Here is a 25764-nt window from a genome sequence, read left to right on the forward strand (position 1 = left end):
CAATTGAACATGTGAAAAGATATATCCAAAAATTTATATAGGTATATTTCTGTAATTCAGCTTAATTCAAGGTAATTTCTTTGAGATTCATAAATATGAAACGCGCATAAACTGAAATCATTGAATTCACATAAATCTGTTTTATTTTATTAATATTTATTTTCTTGTTGATATAAGTTCATTATTGGTTGTGAAAAGAATCGATTTAAAACTTTCATTTAAAAAAAAAAGCAACATGTTACCATTTTTTTAGATAATTATCTGTTATTAATTTCAGGTAAAAATGATTCTTTAATAAATTATAATAATATTGCGAATAAATCAGAAATATCACTTCTTAAAGAAACAATTGGAAAGTATAATACCCGAGAAGTTGCTAATAAAACCTAAGCAAATTCTTGAAATTATGCAGAATCATAATTTTTAAAGGCTTTAATGTTATGCACATGCATTTAGATTTCGAACTATTTCTTAATGATTTTCTGTACTTAGTAAATTACAGATATCATCTTTATAACTTTAAAACAAAAAACTAACAATAGCGAAGCATTTCATTATAAATTTAACATATTTTTACTGGAAAATGCATGCATAGAACAGCTTACAAATACGTACGTTTCACTGCCGTATTGCAATGTTTTGAAGTAACAAACATGGACGTTGCTTGTTCCGTGGAGTTTCATTCCCCGATAGTGGAGGAAACTGCGAACCCTCCCTCCTTCTATTCTAACCTCCTTGATCCTTTAAATAAAATGTTTTTACTGTACAACGTTGCCATGCTCGCTTTGAAATTCTTGAGTTTGTTAATCAAAAATTCGCTAAAGTTTACAAAATATGAAATCGATAATAAAATAAATTCTAAATTTAAAATTTTGTCCATATTCTCAGTAGGATTACATCTTTCAAAACTGGATGACTCTAGGTACCGTTGTTTTATCACAATGTGAGAAACATACATACATTTAAGCAGATTCTTCATTATTTAATTTTTTTTCAAATATAATACAGGGCGATAATATTTGGTGGCAACAGTTTGAAAAGTGAAACGAACGTTGAGAGTGATTCAAATTCGAAAGGTTTCAGGCTTTTTAATCTGAAAGGCTTTTTTTAATTATTTTTAGGATTAATTAATAAATCAGTTGTTTATTATTTTAATTGAAAAGTTTAAAACTGCTATCGCAGTTCTGCAGTTCTTTCCCTTTGGACTAAAAATTAATGCTAAAATTAAATTAGTTATGCAACTCTCATTAATTTCAAATTTTATTATAAAAAATTTTTTGTAATTACGTTCTCGATGAAATTTTACAATCAACCGTTTGGAAGCAGTTAAGCGGTTTAGCGTTTGGAGGCGGTTAAGAAGAAACCAAAACGTTTCGTTTGCGTTATTTGAATTTAGAGGAGGTTAAGAAGAAACCAAACGGTTTCGTTTGCGTTATTTGAATTTGCTTGATTATTGTTCAACAACCCATTTTCAAACGCATAAACTACTGTTTTGAACAGCGCAAATTAATTCAAAAATTTTGCTTAGAATTTGCAGTGCTTTTCTAGATTCGATGGATGGTTGGATTGCATCACTTTTGCTGTCAATTTCTGCAGTTCTTTAAACACATTCATAATTAGTTTTTATACAGGTTGTCTGAATAACTTTGCGAATTGACACAGATTCTAAAAATGAAAGCACACAACTTCTTTGACTGATATTTGAAACATTAGATTATAGCCTGCAGTTTCGCCGAAGCTTCTTCTACATAAATGCCATATTTTCGGGAACAGTTTTTAAAGGATTTAGAGAGCTTTGCCTTCGCATTTATGTTATATGTACGGCCTTCTAACAGAGATATCGTCTTACTTATCTCTTTCCCAGTGTTTGCATTTTCCCAAAATTCAATTCTTTATTGAATATTTCCTGTGATGTCATTTGAAAGCTTTTCTAATACGCTAAAATTAAAATCTGAATGTTGGAATTTGTGGCTTAAATCTTTTCGCTTGGCATTTCGACAGGGCACATGTTAAGCAAATTTAAAAAAAAAAAAAAAAAAAAAAAAAAAAAAAAAAAAAAATGCTCCTACCAATGGTTCATTCAAATTTCAAAATTTACGTTTCTAACCTGCAGAAAGTTTGGCTTCTGTCTGTTTATTAACATAAAAATTGCTTATTAGCATGAAAATTATGCTTGTAGCATGCATGAAGGTTATTAACATGACAATTACTTTTCTTGCTTTCTCTTCAGTCTGGAAAAATTTTTCAATTCTTTTCCATTCGAAGACTTTTAAGATATGATAATAGTAAAATGCACTTCATGAACTCTTTTTATAACTCGCTGGTAACATTATCTATCCCAAAATGGAAGGTTTTGAATGTGGAGACCTTAAAAGATGGCACATCAGTTGTACTTCCACTTCTGATCATTTAGAATTCGGGAAGGAATTCTCGTTCATTTACACTGTCTCTACAGGATTTTTTTTTCCAAACTGCGTTAGCCCAGAAGGACTGTTAACCCTTTGTTGCATACAAATAATCTAGAGAAGTTAAACGAAAATGTTTGTATTTTTTCTATTTAAAATAACCTTAGTAATAATAATAATAATAATAATAATAATAAATTATTCAAATTTCGTTTTAAATAATTGCTACAGTTTGTTCACTACAGTGGACAGCATGCATATACGTACATGCATACAAATCTCTTCCCAACGATTTACGGTCATTGAAATTGAAATCATTTCCTGCCTTGTTTGCAGTGATCATTACCATCTTCTAAAGGTAAATCTACAACTGACATGTACATACAGATCTCCCAAAATACCTTCATTTCGTCGATTGTGATTGAATTCATTTTGCTACGATTTTGTAACCTGTACCTGTTGAATTCAAATGTCAAATGTTCTAGAAATTCCTTGCCAAACATAAACATTTCCTTGTTTCCTTGTGATAAGTAGTACTTGGGTTTCAATTCACTCTTTTCGGTAGATCTTTATCTACCCACTCCACAATTTTCTCAAACTGACATTTAAAATAAAATGTCTAAAATGACTAATTATGAATAAAAAATGGCAGTATAAGAAAATGTAAGCAATATTATAGAATGTTTACTATGAGAAATAGTACTAACTTGGAAACAGAAGTAGCAGCCATTTTCCAAATATCAATGCTTTACTTAGTGATGTTATACAGCCATCTATGATCCACAGTTGAAAGTTCTAATAATATAGAATGAATAAACACAGGAATGGAATCTGTTAAGGCATTTACAAAAGAATAAACAAATTTAAACTTGCGTCTACTAAAGTGGATATGATGCAACAAAGGGTTAATTTCGTTTTGGTATTTTGAGCCGATTCACGATAAGCATTGTTTCACTTTTCAAATTGTTGCCACCACATATTATCGCCCTGTGTTAAAAAAAAAAAAAAAAAAAAAATTTTGTCTCCAGCGCGTGAGACTCTGTATCTGAAATTGTAAATATGCTCATTTTAAAATTATTTTGAGATATTGCTGTTGAACTGAATTTTATAGTTTGAGTACGTAGAACATGATATTTAATAAATAAAAGTAACATTCAAAACGTTAAAAAAACGCCCCTTTGGGCTTAATGTAAAATCATCTCTATGTCTATGTCATAACACTATTAAGAGGCAATCGGCCTAGTGCGGCCTTTACCAATATATTATAAGTAGAGTGTCTTTAAAGATGAGTTGAATCCAGTAAGATAGAACGTACTTTTTGCACCTAGTGCAGAGTCTCTAGAAAAGAAGTAAACGTGGCTCCACGATGTGAGGATCTGTTACTTGAGAATTTCTGCCGCTCGGCTATGCTTGTCTTGAGAGAAGCTGCGAATTAATCTTTATCTGCACAGTTCAGAATCATCTCAACGGCTTGAAAAGCTAGGCAAAGTTTCTGCATATTTGATTTAGCTGATTTAATTCTCTGAATTATTGTGGTTATTGATTTAATGAGAAAAAGGGTTTTCTGATCTTTGAAAATGTTAATGATTTCTGCTAAATTTTCCTGCGGGTTTTTCTGCTTAACTTTGTCACTGTAAAGGTTTTTAGGCATTTCTTGATTAGTTTGGCCTGAAACTTGAATAAATTCGGGGAAGTCATTAGTAGGAATTTCTTGTGGTTTTTCTATCTTCTCTAAATGATTGAATCTTTTTCTGTATACCTTACAACCACGATAAGAAACGTGATTTTCTTAACAGTAAATGCAAGTTGTTTTTTCATCTGGTTTTAATTTACAGGTATTGGATCTGTGGTTTTGTCCGCACTTACAGCACCTGACCTTTAAATGTAAAATCAAAAAGCATTAAGAATTTTTATTTATTTATTTATTGGTTAACATTATATGGATGAACTAGGGAAAGCTTTGATGTGGAGAAGTAGCATATTCTGTCACTGAAGAATTAGTATTTTAGGCAGTCGGATTTAATACTCAGCGCAGATGAATTTACTAAACGGTTTTTCAATTGGTTGGCATGTATTCATTTTGGTTCCAGGAAAATAGACCGTAATAAGCGGCTGAGTATACTAGCCTATGAATTTAAACAGCGGCGGATAGATACTGTTGCTGCTAAAAATGACGGATACACGTAGTCGGAGCGGGGAATGAGAAAACTAAGTTGAATTAATAACGAAGCTATAATACTACCAAATGTAGTCATTCAAATAAGTAACAATTATGCGCAAACTTATTGCTGAGTTATTAATAGTAAATTATTTATTAGTCTTTCGTCCGTTAAAAATTTTAAGTTTCTAAAGTTAAAAAAAAAAAGCACAAGTTACAAAGTAAAAGCAATGGCAAATGATCTGCAAAAAAGTAAAAAATAGAAAATATATATAAAAATTAAATCAAATGGGAAACAGTCGGTAACCGAAAACAACAAAAGTTAATAAACCAAAATATTCGAACAGTAGTTTTTAGCCTAATTTTGTTTTTTATGAAAAAGTTGGAGAAAATTAGATTAATTTACATCGTTTCAGTGTCGGTGAAATTCAAGACAACGGTATTGAAAGCCATGATATCTCCAAATTTAAAACTGGAATTTTTTAACTTAAAATAATAAACATTTCATAGCTCAAATCCCAGGCGTTCCTTTCATTTCAAAGAAAATAAACTGTTAAATCTAAATTAAATCATTTTTCTATAATTTTAGAGTAAGTTAATTGAACACTTTCCAGATTCCATTCGTCTTGGTAGATTTGGGCTTAGAGAAAACTCACTTTGGGAGACCATTTTTTTTTCGCTGTACTTCTCAGTTTTAATTTCCCCAGGGTTCGTAGCCACATTTTAGTTAAAAAAATAAGCACCTATAAGCACTTTTCAAGCACATTTTAAGAAAAAAATAAGCACATTATACACAACTGCATAACCTTAAAAGAAAAATTAGACTTGTATTTTAAAATATGAGCACTGCAATATTTATTAAGAAAATGAGCATTACCTCAACCATGGAAAACAACTTTTTTTCTTCTTTTTTTTAAAATTTTAAATGACAGTTCAATTTACAGAATTAGTTTATAATGAGAGGGAAAAAAAAACTATGCAGAACTAAACTATATTACAAGATTTAATGATGAAATTTCAGTTCAAAATATAGAAAATAAATAATAATAAGCCATTTTAATTGTATTCGTTTGGCATCTAATAATAATTATTTTTCCACTCACATTAATATTTAAATAATTTAACTTAAATCAAAATTCTGAACATTTTCTAAATTTTCATTGCATAACAGTTTTCCCTTAACATTTATTCCAAGCAAAGTAATTTAAGTAAAAAAGAGGCACATTTCTGAAATCAGAAGACGTGAAATTGCTTCATGCAGTCTCCTTCAACAGTAAAAGCTTAACTAACCTGCATACTCTGAAATTGCCGAATATTCCGGATAGTAACTGGAAAAAGAGGAGTAGGGGAGATTGTAGCCGTTCTTTAGATTTCTCGGCTAAATAAATGATTTTGACATTTCGATATGTGCATCATATAAAAATAGACCACTATCAAACAAACTGAGAAATAATCTGCTTAGAAAGCACAGTAAAATTCTTTTAAGTGTTCATAAACAAATCTTGAAACGCTTGGGTTGGGTAGACCACAGAACTTTTAGTCCTATTCAATGCAGATTGGACAGTGACACACACACACACACACACACACAAAAAAAAAAAAAAAAAAAAAAAAAAATACATATTCTCATAATATAAGCATAACGATCATAATAAACACGAATATGAACTGACCACGCGGAACGAGAATCCAAATTATTAAAATCTTGATAGAAAGAAATTCAAACGTGTGTAGTATTTGGGTGGGAGGAAAAGAATACCGAATGTACCGGAATTTTCTACGGTTTTCGCAATTCTTAGACCAATAGAACGATGTGCACCTGTTTGTACTCTCGCGCGCACCGTAGATTACGTTAATGCAGAGAAAGGGGGAAAAGCTATTTCCGGGAGTAGGATTCACCATCTGACGTTCCATATAAGGAAGAAAAGTTGTTTATTTAGTTTCGGCTTTGGTATCATCCGTGAACCTTTAGGTTCCTTTCGAAGGGCTCCCGACTGAAGAGTCCTATCCCTGTCGATGCTGAATCACTTTTCGAACGTTGGGAGCATAAGTGAATTCTGGCAGAGTGTCAATAAGCAGAAAATATGTCAGTAAGCAAAAAAATATGGCATAGAGTCCAGTCGATGGTGAGGTGGCGATACTTGCACTTGGGGAGAAGTAACCGGAGGCTATTTCCCAGGAATCAGGTCGATGCGATGAGAAACAAAGTTGAAGGCGGCGTCGGTGGGCGGAGAGAAGGCTGGAGGTGGTGGAGAATCATCAGGTCAGGTGGTATAGAGTAGCCAATGGCTGAGAAAGTGATTTTTTTTTTGTAAGAGAGCTGAGGGGTCTCATGCACGGGGCGCATTCATTAAAAAAAGCACTAAAAGCAAAAAATAAGCACTAAAAACAAAAAAATAAGGGCTAACAAAAAGTAAGCACCTATAATGGCCTTTATATTTTATTTTCAAATATAAGGCCTTATAAGCACTTGCAAGGACCGCTACGAACCCTGTTAGAGTCTGCTGCCATTCGGAAAAGCGTAATATATTATTCTCTCATATTTGATCTGCCTGTTAATTAATTATCTAGATTAAGATTATTAAAAACAATAGATGCAGTTATTAAAATTAAATAAAAATGCATAAAATTAATGATATATTTAATTTAAAATATTAAATATACGCTGCTGGCCATTAAAATTGCAACACCAGGAAGGAATAATCTGACGAACATCAAAATCCCAAGAGAGGAAGAAGACATTGGGATATGTAAATGTTTAGTATTATGATTTCATCGCATTTAGACAACGCAGGACGGAGAAACAACATCTGAAACACTTCATAAAAGAAAAGTTGTGCAGTGGATTTCTCATTTGGAAAGCGCTTTGTAAGATCGGGGTTTCCTCAGAATCTCCTGTTATGCCTCGAATAATAAGAATAAATGCTTACCAGCAAGTGTCGGAATTTGAGATTTTGACAATGCAGAATAAAGAGGCACGATCGTTGCCTATCAAGAGTGTGGATTATCGTTCCATGATATCGCCCGTCGCATTGGTCGACATCCAACCACAGTCACGCGAATATGGATTCAATGAGTTGCTGAGGGTCATACTAAACGGCACGCAGAATCTCAACGCGCTTCCATGACTAACGACCAAGAAGACAGACATGTTGTGAAGTCAGCCCCGCAAAACCGTACGACCACAGACGGTCAGGGAAACGGGCATGTTTGCAGCACGCCCAGTATTCGTTCGTACGGTGCGTCGACGTTTGCAGCAGCGCGGACTATCAACACGGCGACCGTTACTTCGTCTTCCCTTGACAATGTAGACAAGACACGGCCACTCTGGTGCGCGGAACGACAAAGCTGGATACAGGAATAGTACAATGTCATCTTTTCAGACGAGTTCCAGTTCAGCGTGCAGTATTCTGTTGGCCGTATGCGTATCTCGAGGCTGCGAGAAGACCGCACGTCGCCTGCTTGCATTCGATATCGGCATAGGGGCCCTGCACCTGGTGTGATGATTTGAGCAGCCATTGGTTACACGACACGCACATCTCTGGTTCGGATCGACTTTAATTTGAACGCAAATCGATACATTTCTCGTGTCTTATACGTCCAGTGGATGTACCCTATCTTCGAGGCCTGCCAAACGCCATCTTCCAAGAAGATAATGCAAGATCATATGTTGCAGATCGTATTCTGATCTTCCTCGATACACAGGGTCATCACATTTGATTGCTGCTCTGGTCTCCAGATTTGTCACCCATTGAAAACATTGGTCATGGGTTCCTGAGAGAATGGCACACCACCCCTCTCCAGGTAAAACGGTTGATGAAATGTGGCATAGACTTGAAGCATTATGGAATGTATGTAGATACTACAGATATTAAATCAGAAACAGGTAGTTTTAAAAAATGCGTTATTTTAATAAATATGACGCTGCTAAATTATTATCACATCTTTTAAAGATAATATAGGAATACACTTTAATTGAACTCCGAGTTAAAAAAATTGCGTTATGATTATTTTAAACATAGTCAGAATATAATTATAGAAATATTGCTTTTTATATTTGGAAAATCTTGCGTCACAAGTTGATCAATTTTCAACAGTTTGAAATTAACTCGAATCACATTCTTCTTGAATGTGTTCATTACGTCCAGAAACTTAACACACTTCCGGCCACTCTAAAGTACCTGTGTTACCACACAGGCCAAAATGTTTTCTGAATTTTTACGAACTAAAGAGAAAATTGCTGCTTTTAGGAATTCAGTTATCAATTTATATAATAAAGATGCATTTACAGTATTATTAGTATTTTATTTCAGTTTTCTCTTTTATTAAATTACTATAAGTGCTACTGTACTTTTGTTTATTTAGTTTGTTTGTGATACAACTTACTTCTTACATGGTATATTTTGTGGAACATGAAGAAATTAAAGTTAACCAAAAAAAAAAAAAAAAAAAAAAAAAAACTTTCAGATTTTATATTAAGGCGAAAAGGGCTTCTTTTAACGTTTTGTGTGCTGCCTTTACGTATTAATTATCACGTTCCTTGCACTTAAAACACATAAAATTCAATTCGACAGCAACATCGCAAAATATTTAAACACATCGAAACAGCATACCTTTAGCATTTCCATCACACAGTCTCGAGCGCTGGGGATAAAAATGGTGTTTTCTTTTGTACAGTGTTGCCATTGCTCGCTTTGAAATCGTAGAGTTCTGTTAATCATAAATTTGTTAAAGTTTTACAATATTTTAAATAGATAATAAAACAAATTCAAAATTCGGGCCTCTAAATGCCCATGTTCGATTGGAGGACTACGTTATTCAGAACTGGATGGTTCTAGGTACCGTTGTTTCATCACAGCGCGAGAAACATTCATGCAGATTCTTCATTACTTAGTTTCTCTAAATATAATTGATAGCGATAATTTTTGGCGGCAACAATTTGAAAAGTGAATCGACGCAAAGTGGCGTTTCGGAATTACTAGCCCTTTGGGCTAAGCAAAATATAGTCCGAAGTCAATACTTTATAAAGTTGATACTGTCCATTCATTTCGAGCATACATGATTTTTTATAAAAATGACAATTCCAATGCAAACCAGATTACATGAGACAAAGATTTTCATATATTTTCTTTATTGACATAAAAACAGAGAAACATATCGAAAGGTCTTGTTAATCATATAATAATGAAACATTTTTTTTTTTTTTTGGATATTAACCAGTCAATTGAACTGGGCTTGTAAATGATGAAGCTATGTAAAATCTCTTTCTTTGTGTGAATTTTGAGTGGTATGCATCGCAACCTGAATACGGAGCTCGACGATATGCATTTTATTCACAGGCGAAAGGAACGCAGCAGTTATTCATAGGAAGTACAGGGGAAGAATTCTTTGCGCTTCCTTCGAATAACTGCTCCATTTATCCGCAGCCCCAGGGATAAAATGTAGGTCGGTGGTTTTTTGCGTTCATGGAACGATAGATAAGACTTACATTTCGCACGGGGAATGCAGATTTTTGCCTGCGGGTCGCCATGTACGTCCTCAACGTGCCATTCTACGCACACATTCTATTACAAACTTGGCTTATTTCGATCCCCTTTACATTTGTGCTATATATTTTTGATTCACTCTGTATAAATGAAATTTCTGGATTCGTATAATGTTATGTTTTGCTTAATTTTTGGAAGAGCGGGAAAACGAAATGAAATGGAAATATTTTAGCTAAAGCTTTTCAGTTGTCGAAAGACGAACAATTTTTCCAGCCCTTATTTTAAATCAATTCCTCACAATATTATAAAATCCGTTCGAAACAAATAAAAGATAAAAGTTTACTTGTTTGTTCTTAACCCCTTGAGTACATTTGATGTCTGAGACGCGTCATTCACTTTTTCCCCCTAGGAGCGGTTGACGTGTCTAAGACGTCAAACCAAAAATTAAACTCTTGGGTACATTTGACGTCTGAGAGACGGCATTCACTGGTTTTCCCTAGGAGCGGATGACATGTCTAAAATGATATTTGAGGTTATGCACAATTCTGTTCATTTCATTGGAGCTTGTATCAGTCATAATAGAAGAGGCAATTACAGTATTTCGGTGAACATTATTTGCGATACACTGCCCCATTATGTCAAAAACAAGGAATATATTTTATGATAGTGAAAGTGACTGAGAAATCTAAAGAAGAATTGTTTAGTGATCCTGAAATTGACAATTGCAATGAAATACAAAGCGAAGGTGATGAAGACGATATCAAACTAGAAAATGATGACAATTGTAATATAATATCAAGGTTTCGAAGACGCACAAGACGTCTATCGAGCAGTGATAGTGAATCTTCTCGTGACCAGTATCAGAGGAATGAATCTGGGAAGAAGAAGGAGCCTGCATAGACTAGGTAGTAATCCTACACCTTTGGATGTTTTGAAAGAAGTCTTGAATGAAGATTTTTGGGACACTATAGTAGAAGAGACGAATAGATATGCCAGACAAGGGATAGAAAAAGAAGGTTGTGTAAAAAAAAAGGTGGTTTAGACAAATAGATATGCCAGACAAGGGATAGAAAAAGAAGGTTGTGGGAAAAAAAAAAGTGGTTTCCTGTAAGTTCTGATGAAATGAAAGCTTATATTGCATCTTGATGTTGCACATAAAGAAGCCAAAAATGCATATGTATTGGTCAAAACGATATGCAATAAGTACTCCAATTTTTGCCAGCACTATATGGCATGCGATAGGCTTTTGATATTTCAAGCTTTCTACATTTTACGGATAATGAAGATGACAGAATAAGGAAGATTAGAAATATAGTGGATTATCTAAATATTAAATTTTGTTACATTTATACTCCTAAAGTGAAGTAGCTATTGATGAATCGCAACCAAAAATTATATCCATTCCACAAGCAAAAATTTTCTCAAATAAATCCGTACACAAGGGGTTAAGTTAGTGTAAATCCTAAGGAATTATGTTTACAAATTTTATTGTTCCAGTTAATTATTATAACCTAATACTACCAGGAATAATTTTCTACCCGGATTTTAAATTTATTTCTTTTATCAAAAAACATTACAATAATTTGTTTTAGTGCTATTACAGTGTAACACTTCCCTTTACGTATATAAAAAGGATCTGATTTGTTCATTTATTATTCTAGAACTTTCAATGAAACTTTTCAGCCTGTATTCGTTTTATTTGGAAAAGAAATTGAACTTAATATTTAGAGCTAGAAATGAATTTCGTAATGGGAAGATGCTACAAACCGGATGTCCTCATTCAGTTTTTACTCGACTTGTCGCTACACCAAATTTATGCACATTTTGTATTTTCAACATTTCATTAATTACGTAGAATTCGAATGCTAACTGGGGGAGGCTTAAAAAAAAAGCTAAAATCTAAGGTGAAAAAAAAAAATAAAAAGGAAAAATTAATAGTACATCACTGCAACGGAAATTTGACACCTGCCCCCTAGTGAGGAGCTCTCTCCGTCAGTCATTTTTCAGTCGAACCCCAATTATTATGCCAATATATGAGGCTTATGTTTTATAATTTTCAAAGGACCTATACCTGAAAAGCGCCTTCTGTTGGTTATATCACAATTATTTTCTTTCAGTTTATCTCCAGCGTTATGCAAAGAGTGGACTATTCCGGCTAATACATATAAGCGTTAGGTATCAATAATATATTTAAGGCCAGCTCATTTATTTCGTAAGGTTCTTTCTACAACCTTCATTCCTTAAAATCATGTTATAATTGAGGGCATAATACATTTCTATGGCACTGATTTTTCCAAAGTTAGCGTGACTTTTTATTAAGCTAATTTTTGGATTGATTGGATCGCATTTTGGGCACAAGAAAGAAAACTTTTCGCTTAAGCGAATATATTAATATACTTAGTGATTACTTGAAGAATTACTACAATATACTGAAATAACGAAATAAAAAATTACTACAGTATACTGAAATAACAAGATAAGCAGTTACTATAATATACTGAAATAACATGATAAAAAATTACTACAGTATACTGAAATAATTTCTATGTTGTTTTGCAATCAATCAGCACTCAATGTAAAAGAACGGTGAGTTGTACGCAATAAACTTACTTAATATTTCGTGCTAAATTTGCAGGCATGAAGATAACTAAAAAAAATTCATTTCTTGTCAGGTATTAAAAGGGATTATGATATTAAAAATATTAATATTAAGGCATTAAAAATAAAAATAAAAGGCTTAATATAATATAGCAATAGTAAAAAAAGGCTTAATAAAAATGAATTATTATAAAGCTAAATATAAATTATTAATAAAAAAATGCTTAATATTGACAAATTAAATCAAACGGGGAACATATTTTTGAGTCAATTTAGACTAAAAAATATACGCTTACCGTTTGAACATTTTGATCAATGTTGTGTTAGTTAAATATAAATGTATTTTCCAAAGCTGTCACTAATATTGATCCCTGAACCAACTGATAGAACATTAAGAACTCTTTCATAATTTGAATCAAAACAGATAAATTCAAAGTGTGCAATTTTGCCATAAAAGTTCAAGTTTAAAATACTAAAATTCAAACAAAAAATACTCATAATTATTAAACTGTAAAGAGTTTTTTAATTTCATGTGCTTTTTACTTCCTTGTACGAAGTAAAAAGGAAGTATTGTAATCGCGAAAAGTTTCAGGAAACATATTTCAACAAAAATATCTATTTTGGCCACTATCGAATGCAATTTAACGGTTTTTGCATGATATCTGTATGTAAGGAGAGAATAAGACTCATTTCCTCCAAAAAAATTATAAAACTGCTTTAAAATTAATTCTGAAGAGAATTTTTCGTGGCGTCTGCACGAATGTATGTACGTACGTGCGTACCTATCTCGCATAACTCAAAAACGAGTAGCCTCAGAACGTTCAAATTTTGTATATAGGACTGCTATAACATGTACATGTGCACCTCGTATTTGGGTTGCAATCGGCCGCACCAAACGTATATAAATATATTTATATATATATTCACTCTGTTACCCGGCTCAGTGATCTCAGTTTCTTTACTCTTATATGTTTGTAAATTGCACATTTTTTGCTTTAAAAATGATTGAATTATGTTGTTTTTATATTCCGGTTAAGGTTTTTATGCCTTTAGTAAATCTGTATGCAATATGTTTAGAATTATCAACAATTCTAAAGTTGTTTAATTGCCGCTAAGCCTGTTTTTAATGGCGGCCATTGATGTTTACATTTGAAACAGGAGACTAGTGGATTTGTTGCCAATCTAGAGAAACTTAGCTTCGCAACAACAAAGACAACGCATTCATTTATTATTGCCAATTAAATCATGCTTAATTCTTTCTGGAATTTTTTCGAGGAAATAAGCGTTTGAGATTTACTTTGTAATTTTTAATATAGATATTTTGAGTTTTTATGTATTTTTGCCTTCTTGCAAAGTGAGAACTGAATTAATTAAATGAGAAATACTCAATCGTCTGTGAAAAACTGTTTCTTTTTTGTTTTGTTTGCTTAATTTCTTTTATACATAGTTCTAGCTTTAATATAGTATTTGAATAGAACATGTGGCAACGATTAGATAATTCTTTAAATGATATATACATTTTGTGCATTCTGAGTTATAATATGAATGAAATATAATACTGTTAAGTAAACCTAGCACCAGAGTGTCGCTGTGGTAAACAAAGTGAATTTTAAAGAATGCATTTATTCTATTGTGGTTTATGCGCTGTCGGCGAAGTAGGTTTAATTCAATCTAATAAGTTTAAATAAAATGCAAGAAAAAATGCATATAATTTAATATTCCCTACAAGGAATTTATGTGGTGTACACATCAGATTTTTTTGTAGGTGTTTGTTTATTCATTAATGTGTTTGTTTATATTTTTATGTGTTTTTATTTTTGTTTAACTTAAAAAGGGAAAATTCAAGCGAGTAAATTTACACAATTTAAAAATTAGAGTATGCATATATAATATTTTATCTTAAAATTCTAAAAGTTAAATGCTTAAAGTTACATAATTTGGACTTTAACTCTTTCTAGTAACGTCTTTTGCCATTTTTGTTTTTAAATATTCATTTCACTTTTTATTTATTTATTTTTGTTTGAAAAAAATCTCAATTTCAGCTTTAAAAAACTACTTAAAAATTACTAATTTATATAAGTTTTGCAATTTAAAAACCTTAGAAGTTTTGCAATTAGATAGAAAAGAATCATATACGAGGGCTATCCAGAAAGTAGATTACGTTTTGGAATAAAAAAATAAACAAAGTATAGGAAACAAATTTTATTATATACAGATGAAAGCCACACTCAAATACTACTTTTCTACATAGTCACCATACAAATTAAGGCATTTATCGTAGCGATGTACGAGCTTGGAAATTCCTTCGTCGAAAAATTCGGCCGCCTGCGCCTTCAACCACTTCGTTACCTCTTCTTGCCTTCCATCTTGCACAAAACTTGTGGTAACCAAGCTTTTCGCTGATGATTTCGTGCAACAAACTTCGCGAAATTTGTGGAAAACTCAAAGAAAGTTCCGTTATTGTGAAATTTCGATTTTCACGGACTTTAGCATCGACTTTTTCGAGAAGTTCGGCGGTCACTATGCTGGGTCTCCCACTTCGATCTTCGTCGTGAACATTGGTTCGGCCATTTTGAAATCTTATGACCCACTGACGCACTCCACCTTCAGTGATAATGTTGTCCCCATACACTTCACGAAGCTGCCGATAGATTTCTATCGGTTTACAGTTTTTTGCAGTCAGAAACCTTATTACTGAGCGCACCTCGCAGCTCGCGGGATTTTCAATTAACGCAGACATTTCAAACCGTCACAGTATCTGAACGGAGCACAGCACGAACCTCTCACTAGCATGGCTAGATGCAGACTGAGCTGCGCAACGCTCTGACCCCAAGATGGCCGCGCTAGCCCCGCCCCTAGCGGACACAGACGGAAACGTAATCTACTTCCTGGATGGCCCTCGTATTTATTACATAACAGTGAATAGTTTAAAAACAAGTAATTTAAATCAGAATCTCTCTAAATCATTTAATAGAAAAAAAGTCATATCAATCATAAAATTTGCAACTATAATACAAGTTCAAAAAATTAAGGAAAAGTCTTTTTCCAAATAATTCCTTCTCTAAAATACCGGATTTACAATCTTATTAATTCACAGTAAGGGAGGGGGGACGAGGACCATAACGAACAAAGTTTCGTTCACATCTAATACCTACAGCAAATGGTTCATTGTGTGCTGCTGCGATAATATTCACGAACAATTTTTGTAATTAAATAGTAATCATAACAATACGATATACTACGAAATCATAGTGCCACCTATTCCAACTGCGCACAGAAATATGAAAAACTAAAGCAAGTCACTATTTTTCCTTGCTGTAGTATTTCGTGAACCGAAGTGGTCCTTTCATTTATATCCATTTACAGTAAAATTTACAACATTTCCATAAATTGGTCAAACATAAACATTCAAGCATATATTACTGCAAACTGACAAAACAGCAGAGTGTGCTATGAAGGATTTCAGCAAGGGTGTGTTTCTTCGTTACATGTATACAAAAAAAATATCTCGCTACACAAGTAATAATAACATTATTGCAAATAATATGATTTAGTATCACAAGAATAGCAGTCATTTTGGGGGGAACAATTTACTACAATATGCAAGTAAGAAACTACATTAAACAACATGGTCTCACATAACAGATCTAATTCATTAATTTTAATTAGTTTCACTAGCAAAGCTTTTGAAAATAGAACTCAAGAAGTAATAATCTCGTGTACTTTTAACTCAATTAACATCCAAGTTATAATTTATAAGTATAACATGGGCATACTATAATATATACAATCCCTTTGTTTTTAAATCATTTTCGATCTACAGCTAATGATAATTTTTGAAGCAGCTGCATGATGCCATTTTTAATAAGCAAACTATGACTCTAATGATTGCATTCTACAAAACATAGAATTTGTCATTAATAAAATAAATGTACTTTAAATAGTTTTCGACACACTTCAATCTGCTTTGCCATGAATAATTGCTTAACATTTCTTAAACAAACAATTTTTGTGTTAATATACAATAATAACAAATTTAAAATTTTGTAAAGTACTGAAGAATCGTAGTAGAGGATTCATAGAATATTCCTACAAAATTCCAAGTATTCTGGAATGGTAACTTTCTCCTCTTATAGATAATACTAACAAAAGCTGTACATTGACAGCAAATTTTTCAATCAGAACTGTAATTAAAAAATGAGTTTGGACATTGTAATAAATTTTACTCTTCTCCATTTAACGCGTTTTGATTAATTCTACCCAAAAGGGCTCAAAAATTTTTCCATGGTGTCACTTCACTGGCTTTCTATGAAATATAAGCAAATTTCTGAATTATTCATACTCTATTACAAAACATACATTTTTTTACACTTCAGTTCGTGAATTTGTAATACATTTTCTGGCATTGGTCTGAAGATGTTTAACGTTTGTACACAATAAAAGAACACAAGATTGCACAGAAATAGCCTCTTCTTCTAAAATGCACATTTCACAGTTTTTTTACAAAAATCTTTCTTTTTTTACTTAAACACAGTAAGTGTTTGACAGCAGTTTTTATTGCCTTATTATGTGTTCCTTTATTCTTTCTACTATGTGTTGGTCTTCAGAAAAATATGGCGACCGAAAAAAAGCTGGAATGATGGATAAGAAGCCATTGCTAAATGAACCAATGGGAGCACCCGATTTGGTAAGATCACGCCTTATCATCATTACACGATGGATCACATGTATGGCGCCATTGACAGTTTGCTCATCTGGGTGGATGATACGAGCTTGACGACCTTCCTATTCTAACAAAAGTTCACCTAAATTCAAAAGATATTTAAATACATATTTAGTCAATATTTAAATAAATATTTATTCATTCATTTAAACACATAAAACATAATATTATTGAAAGAACACTGTTAACGGAATATTGTTATTTAAATATTAGCTATCCCGAAAGCTAAACAAACATTAACAAAATTTAAATATTAGCTGTAAATTAAGATATTAGCTGAGAAGCTAAATACAGAGATATTGACTAAGTCAATATTTAAATAAGCATTTATTCATTTAAACACAAAGATCAAAATGCTATTAACAGAACACAGTTAGTGTAACATTGTTACATAACAGAACATTGTTATTTAAATATTAGTTTTCCTTATGAAAATTAAGATATTAGCTAAATTGACAGAAAACTTGGAATATCATTAGGCTTACCAGACATCCTCTTTTGACCGGAATTGACCCCATCTGATGATGTGGTACCTACGTCCCAGCCAGTCATTCAGATTTTCCCGCTTATGTGTTCAAATTTTAAAAGTCCAGAATACACATAAATGATATTAATACGAGCCCACAAGAGCTGACAACATTTTACGACACATTCTTTCTGACACTGAGGCATGGGAAAGAAGTTTTGATGAAACAGAAACTTTTATTTGGATATACAGCAGTGAATGAACAGGGTCTGAAATTGAAGCTTCGGGTGAAATTATTAATGAAGTTCTTGCAAATAATGCAGTAAGCATAGATCATCCTTTTGATGAAGTTGATGATTGTAAAGGCTTTTTGGGCTAGCTAGTTTGAAAATTTGGAACGGGATTATTTGGAAAAATAAACACTGAGAAGATGGATGGATATTTTATGGGCATTTCAAAGGAAACATTTGATGTGCACACCACATGGCTTCCTTGTAAATATTAAATTATGCACATTTTTCCTGCATTCCATTTATACTTAACCTAAAATTAAATTAAATCTACTTCATTGATAGTGCATAAAGCAAAATATAATAAATGCATTCTTTAAAATTCACTGTATTTATTTACCATAGCAAAACTCTGGCTCTAGGTTTGCTTAACAGCGTTACGTCTCATTCATTTTATAACTCAGAATGCACAAAAATTATAGCATCTGAAGAACTGCATAATTTCCCTAGTGTTCATTACGCGTAACATTTTTGTATTTGGTGGAAAGTTCTTTCAACATTCTGTCGCCTCGTCCGTGTCCAGTACTCAAATGTGTTTTTATGAAGAATGGGAAATAACTCGGCGTCTGTGACATAGTACTGATGCTTTCTTTAACAGGATAAATGAATGTACTTTTGCTTTCCACAAACAACCCATTCTAGCGATTCAGGGGCCAGTAGTCCGGTGGTTCCTTCCGAGTGGTCGTATTGGCTAGTTCACATCATTTATTAACTTCTGGTAAGTAGTTTCGATTCTTTGAAACGAAAACGAAAATGTATTTCCTACTTTGCCGTTTTGTCATTTAGCATTCCATAGAATGCCTAGGAAGTGTATGAAATATGAATAGTTTCATAGTATAATATGAATAGTTCATTGCCGGCTAGCCTGGAAATATGAATAGTTCATTGCCGGCTAGCCTGGAAATATGAATAGTTCATTGCCGGCTAGACAGGAAATACAAATAGTTCATTGCCGGCTAGTCAGGAAATACAAATAGCTCATTGCCAGCTAGCCAGGAAATATGAATAGTTCATTGCTGGCTAGCCAGGAAATACGAATAGGTCATTGCCGGCTAGCCAGGAAATATGAATAGGTCACTGCTGGCTAGCCAGGAAATATGAATAGTTCATTGCCGGCTAGTCAGGAAATATGAATAGTTCATTGCTGGCTAGCCAGGAAATACGAATATAGTTCATTGCCGGCATTGCCAGCTAGCCAGAAAATATGAACAGTTCATTGCTGGCTAGTCAGGAAATATGAATAGTTCATTGCCGGCTAGTCAGGAAATATGAATAGTTCATTGCCGGCTAGCCAGGAAATATGAATAGTTCATTGCCGGCTAGTTATAGGTATTGTATACAACTGCCTAGGCATTTTACAGAATGCTGGATTTTATACTTTGCCGGTAACATGAAAATGTAAGATACGAGTTTCATTTTTGTAGAACTACGGATTGATATTTCACGAATCAGCTTCAAGAATTAGATATAAAATATGCAAACTAAAAAATATATATATTTGTAACTCAATGCACATGCATCATATTATGTGAAAAGACGTTTATTTATAAGGCAAAAATTTTATGTAAGAGGATACTAAATAATTTTTCGAACCATTTTGAAAGACGACTAATAGAAAACAAAAAAAGGGAGCTACAGAATTCATCTGACTGCTCTACATTCAAACAAGCACTATTCTGCTGCAAATAACAAGAAATATTAAACATTCAAAAATACAATTGAAATAACCATAGTGAGCAGAGTTCATGCACATTGCTTATTCAACTAATGGAATACATTGCTCACTCCTGAATGCAGCACAAAAAGATGTGAAGTGAAGGCAGGCAAATAGGCAGCCATATTACAATTAACAAAGTGAATGCAAATTACATTGCTTAGCACAATCGAAAAATATGCACGAAGTAAACTGCTCAAAAAAGAGGGGGCACAGTTCTACATCTCCCGTTCTATGGGCCGATTGAGGAAATTCAACTTGCGTTTTTCATGTATCACAAGCTCCACTAAGGATACGCATTAGATTTATATTTAGCATTGTTCTTATATAGCTATCCTGAAACAAAATCGGACTTTCTCTCAAATGACATGCCAATTTGTTTCCATATTTCGATTCAACGACTCAAATTATGCCAAACTGGCAAGTTTTCAACAATTCGAAATTTTGTTTCATTCCAAATAAAATTCGCTCATTTTTTATGATTTATTTTTAAATATTTTTTATAAATTTTTCAAAAACATTTTTAATTATAACCTATAAAATTTTTAATACCTTCATAAAGAAGATGTATTTTTAAGCATACATGCAAAAAATTAGAGTTTTTTATTCAAAATTTCCTAAAACATACGCGAATTTATATATTGGCGCGTTTTGAAATTTGGCATATTTGTTATAAGCGATAATAACGCCAAATTTGGGTTAAGACTTTGTTACAATTATTATAAAGTATGAATGATGACTTTTTTCCCCGCTCGTGTACAATGAAAAAAGGGAAAAAATAGATTACTATAAATTAAGAAGTTTGCCAAGTGAGTTACTGTTGGAGCAAACTGAAAAAAATGTGCCAAGATAAATTTTTAAATTTCTCACCAAAAATTGCAAAATTTAATATTTAGGCATAATTTGAGTCCCAGAACCGAAATATGGAAAACAATTGGCTTGTCATTTCAGAAAAAATCTGATTTTGTGTCAAAATACCTGCATTAGAACAATGCTATATATAAATATAAGAGAACCTGCATACAATCCAAGACTTTGTTGCAAAAATTCAGTCAAAATCGAAGACACATATGTGCAAATTGCATCAAATCCAGCAAAGTTCCTCTCCCGGCCTTCACTTATATAACTGTTTGTCTGTTTACTTATGTCACAGATATACAGTCTTCCACTTAAAAAAGTATTTTAAATGAAACCAAATATTCATGTGTTGTCATTTTTAAACGTGAAATATTCTAAATTTCAAAATAAATCATTTTATATATTTCTTTGCATTTTTATTTAGGAAAATTTAGCATTCCTTATTAAAAAAAAATCTGATGTGAACAAAATATGACTTTCTTGTATGGGGTACATAATACACATTTTTTGCTGCATTTCCATTTATACTTATTTCCTCGAATTTGGGATATATTTCTCATTCATTCAGTTCTCACTTCATGGCAAGGCAAAAATACATAAAAACTCATAATATCTTCATTAAAAATTTAAATATATGAAAAAACATAAAGTTAAACTAAATTTGTTTTACTGAAACGTCCCCATCCCAGGACCCTGCGATTTAGATAATGACCTTGTTATTGGCCGGCGCTGGAATAAAAATTTATAAATTAGAAATAAGCCTACTATCCTATATTATGAAGAACTTAAGACCCCAAAATTATATATTAAATAGAATCGACTATCTTTTTATTACTTTTGAAATTTATCTGCTAAAATTTCAGATTCCACATATGTCTAAAATTTCATGTATATAAAAATTATGCTAGTATATAAAATTTATGCTAAAATTTCAGATTCCACATACCAAAGGGACTTGGCCCCTGTCACTCTTCCAGCCCTACTGTCTTCAATGGATTTAAATAAATTTGCTGGTTTTCCCATCTAGCTGAGGATTTGCAGTATAATGTTAATACGAAAAAAAAAATTAAAATCTTTCTTTGGGGAATTCCTAACAGATTCTGACTCAGACACTCATAATAAGAAATATGACTAGTATGTAGTTTAGAACTAAATAAAAAATGAAAACATTTTTCAAATGGTTAATCTGAAATATACCTTTCGTACTCAAATTATTTGCAAATCATATTGAATTTGTGTACAGAATAGAATCAACATCAGTAACAGACAGTATATTAAAAATTCTTGGCTTGCACAGAAATGTTCTGTATTTGAAAAACGTTTTTAAATTTGTTCTTATCTGAAGTTCTTAAACAGACAACTGAAATTTCAAAATTAATTTATTTTTGGTAAGTATACGACACATGAAGAAACATTAAATTTCCTGATATTTAATTATTACAAATAAAAATTGCAAGTAAATGATTACAAATTATTTATAATTACATTATTTAAACATGTACACAACAAAACCATGCTCTAAGAAACAAGAGTTAACTTCAACTTGGAAATTAAGACAAAGAACTGATGTCTAATAAAAGCTCCAAAAATAAAGTCTAATAAAAATTCTAATAACCAAGTTAATTGAAATATTAAAAGAATAGTTAAATTATGAATTAAAAAACATTCAAAATCTTAACTGAAAATGATTAACAGTTCTCTTTATAATATACACGATGATGTACAAAACTTACAGGCTTCGGACGTCGTGGACGGAGCCGGCGGCGCTGCCTTCGGCTTCTCGTCGTTGATGAGGAGTCCTTTAAAAATAGTATATAGTATATAAATATACAAATAGTATATAAATAGAAACTTTCAATAGTTACAACACATATTGCAAATATTTTATATTTGCAATTACATATAAAAAATCTTAAATAGCTGTATGCATTTTGCAGCTGAGGATGGTGGTTCGGTAAAACCATCGAAACTAGTCCTGTGAAAATTTTGTAAATATAACGCTGATTTTTGTTGTTTGACTTCTGAATTAGCTATATGCCGGTTTATATAAAATATTAACATCAAGTTAAACTAAAAACAAAATGAATTACAAAAACATTATCAGCTGCTACAAATGTATCCGAGTTTTTTAATAAACTTTGTGCGCATTTTTCATGAGCTACGTCTCTTCGATTTTGAAAGGAAAATGAAAACTGGAGCTTTAATGAATGGAACATGACTCTTGATATTATTTTGTTATTCTGTATTAATTAAGCATTCAAATAGTTTTACAGATCTGTAATTCTATATGCTTAAAATTGAAAGACATTGTGTTAAAGAAGTACCAGATATATATATATCTACGAGATCAGTGCAGCAATAATGTGCCGCTAAGATATTACATAAAAAAAACCTACAAAGATCTTCTTAGTAACAATAAATAATCAAGAAAATACCTTTCATGTCTTTTGTGTTTAATCTTTCTACTCTTTAGATGTTATAGCTGTAGAGGATGAGAAAGGCAGTTGCACAAACGATGCATTATGTCAGTGTTCGTGTTTAATCTTTCTACTCTTTAGATGTTATAGCTGTAGAGGATGAGAAAGGCAGTTGCACAAACGATGCATTATGTCGGTCATTACTTAAAGTCTCAGATGAGGCTTAAACTCCGTTAGGATACAGAATAAAGTAAATCATTTTCCAAGCTGCTCACAGCTTTACAACAGCGTAAGATATTTTAAGATCTTTGAACTGACTTTCTCACACAGCTTTATAGGAAAATCTTCGGCTATTATTTTATGTTTCTTTACTGCTTCATTTCGATATACTATGAAGAACTTATCCATACACACCTCAAAATTATCTTCTATTAAAAAAAAGAAAAAGAAGATTTCTTGCAATAACCATAAAGGACATTATTTTACATTATTTAAACATTAACATAAATAATGCTCTCAAAAAGCAAGACTTAACTTCAACTGGCAAGTTAAAACTGAGGACCGATGTCTAATAAAAGCTCCTACACTAAGTTGACTACTGATAAAAAAGCTAATAACCAAGTTACATAAAATTTTACATTCATACTCTTAATTGAGAGATACTTATTCTCATTATAATATATATGAAGTATAATATACAAAACTTACTTTGGGTGGTGGGGGTGGAGGTGATTTCACACTCTGTAAAAGTAACAAATATATTTAAACTTTCAATAGTTAACGCACATATTCAAATAGTTCTTAAATTTACAATCAGATGTCAAACATTTACAGCAGTGGTTCTCAACCTTTTACCTAATTGTGCCATCTAAACAAAAATTGAAAACCTTTAGTATCACCACTACAAAGTATTACTAAATTTGTTTGGAATGCCTTCATTTATTATCGTGTCTGCACCCATGTTATGACTGGATACCAGAAAGCCAGGAAAGTCTCTGCTTTCCATCCTGGCATCAACCAAAGACAAAACAAATGCATATTCTTTCTCTAAAGATGTTTATCAACAAATGATATTGACTGAAGGGAAAAAGGGAATGTTAAAAAATATATATTTTAAAGTAAGAAATGCTTTAGTTTTTGGGGAGCAGACATTGTGTGGGTCACTTTTTTTAACATAAATTATATCTGTAAAGTTGGGGTGCGAGTATTACACGAGCGTATACGGTAAATTTTCTTTAAAATTTGAAAAGAGAAACTGCTTAGATAGTATTATGATGTTCAAAGAACCACTGATGATATTCCTGTTTTATAAAAATAGAAACTTTTCCGAGTTTTAAATCTCCATACTAAAAAGAATAATAAATCTGCTAGGAATTTCCTAAACACAATACTCAAGAAAAATACTAAATTCCACTGTTAAAAATACTGCTGTAACAATGAAAATATATTTTGAATGTTTAAAATAAAAATAAATCAAAATTCATGAATTTTTTTTAAAGACATGCTTTAGAGAAATGTTGAGGGGGGAAATTGTTCTTACCTCTTCTGGCCCCCAGAGACTTGCCCTAACTTAAAAAAAAAAAAAAAAAAAAAAAAAAAAAAAAAGAGAGAGAGAGAATTGAATTGTATGTATACAGTGCATGAATAACAAAAATGCATATTCAATAAAAAATTAACATTAACATAGAATCTAACAATGAAATGGATTTGGGGGAAAAACACTTCATTTAAAAAGTAAATAAATAAATAAAAACCAAAATTGTAAACAAATCAAAGGGTAAATTTATTTTAAATTAACAGTACTTCCTCTGTATCATCAGTTCACTCTTACTTTGACACAGATTTTTCTCCTAATTCCATTCATTTCCATTTCAAACAGAAATGGTATTGAGAGACCTTCCCTTTAATAATATCTGTTGTTACTGCATTTTTAGAATATTTATAACAAAACAATACGAAAAGCATAATATAAAGGAGAGAATCAGCATTTAGTCCTTATTTCTTAAAATGCATCTAATTAATAGTTGACTATTTGGCAATGAAATCTATCGACCTTTTAATTTCTTCCAATATTGTCATCAAAATATTGTGGGGTACTTACGAGTTCGTAGATTTGGATTTCGAATAACAACATTTGATGAAGAATGGAAACACAATTTATTAGACAGTATTACTTAGGACAGCTCCAAAAACACGTTTACAGTCACTGAAAAACTACGACAAATAACGCTAAAACAATCAGCAACACAGACTTCAGGCTATAAAGGTGAAGAAAGCCTCACGGTGAAACACCGGAGAATGGCTCCCGACTCGGTTCGTTCTCGGAACTCTACGTACTATCGAGACTATCCGAGCTATGAATCGTGATGCACTCGATGCATCAACTCACAATACTCGGACTAGACACCTCGACGTTAGAATACATCAACTCGATAGACTACGAGACACTCCTACTTCGCATACCAGCAGGGTTATATAGCTTTTGGGTTGCCTTCAAGAACATTCATGTCAAACCGGTAAGAATTTGTTCTAGAATGTTCTCCGTCAGTCCACGGCATATTGCCAACATTGTCGGCATGTGGAAGATTTTGTGCCAAGGCAACTAACCTGCTTTCCCTTGCCACTTTCTGGCAACCCTAAATCCGCCTT

At 32.2% G+C, this 25764-nt stretch overlaps 1 protein-coding gene across 4 annotated transcripts in view; it reads right to left on the reverse strand.

Moving 5' to 3' along the window:
• Positions 1–15600: 15600 nt before the first annotated feature.
• The window catches only part of LOC146996651 (uncharacterized), a 60625-nt gene continuing 50461 nt past the window's right edge, over positions 15601–25764 (reverse strand). For 2 of the 4 annotated variants that reach the window (XM_085818010.1, XM_085818007.1), the window contains 4 exons: positions 24656–24684; positions 23824–23856; positions 22432–22497; positions 15601–17452 (listed from right to left, as the gene is read on the reverse strand). In XM_085818010.1, the coding sequence (XP_085674136.1) occupies positions 17438–17452; positions 22432–22497; positions 23824–23856; positions 24656–24684 (143 nt within the window). In that variant the 3' untranslated portion in view covers positions 15601–17437. The remainder of the gene's footprint in view (positions 17453–22431; positions 22498–23823; positions 23857–24655; positions 24685–25764) is intronic. The other 2 variants (XM_085818009.1, XM_085818008.1) reach the window with 1 other exon arrangement.

This window comes from Stegodyphus dumicola, chromosome 6 (genome assembly GCF_044657685.1).
Source record: "Stegodyphus dumicola isolate Sdum_Otavi_A_Nest chromosome 6, ASM4465768v1".
Taxonomy (NCBI): Eukaryota; Metazoa; Arthropoda; class Arachnida; order Araneae; family Eresidae; genus Stegodyphus; species Stegodyphus dumicola.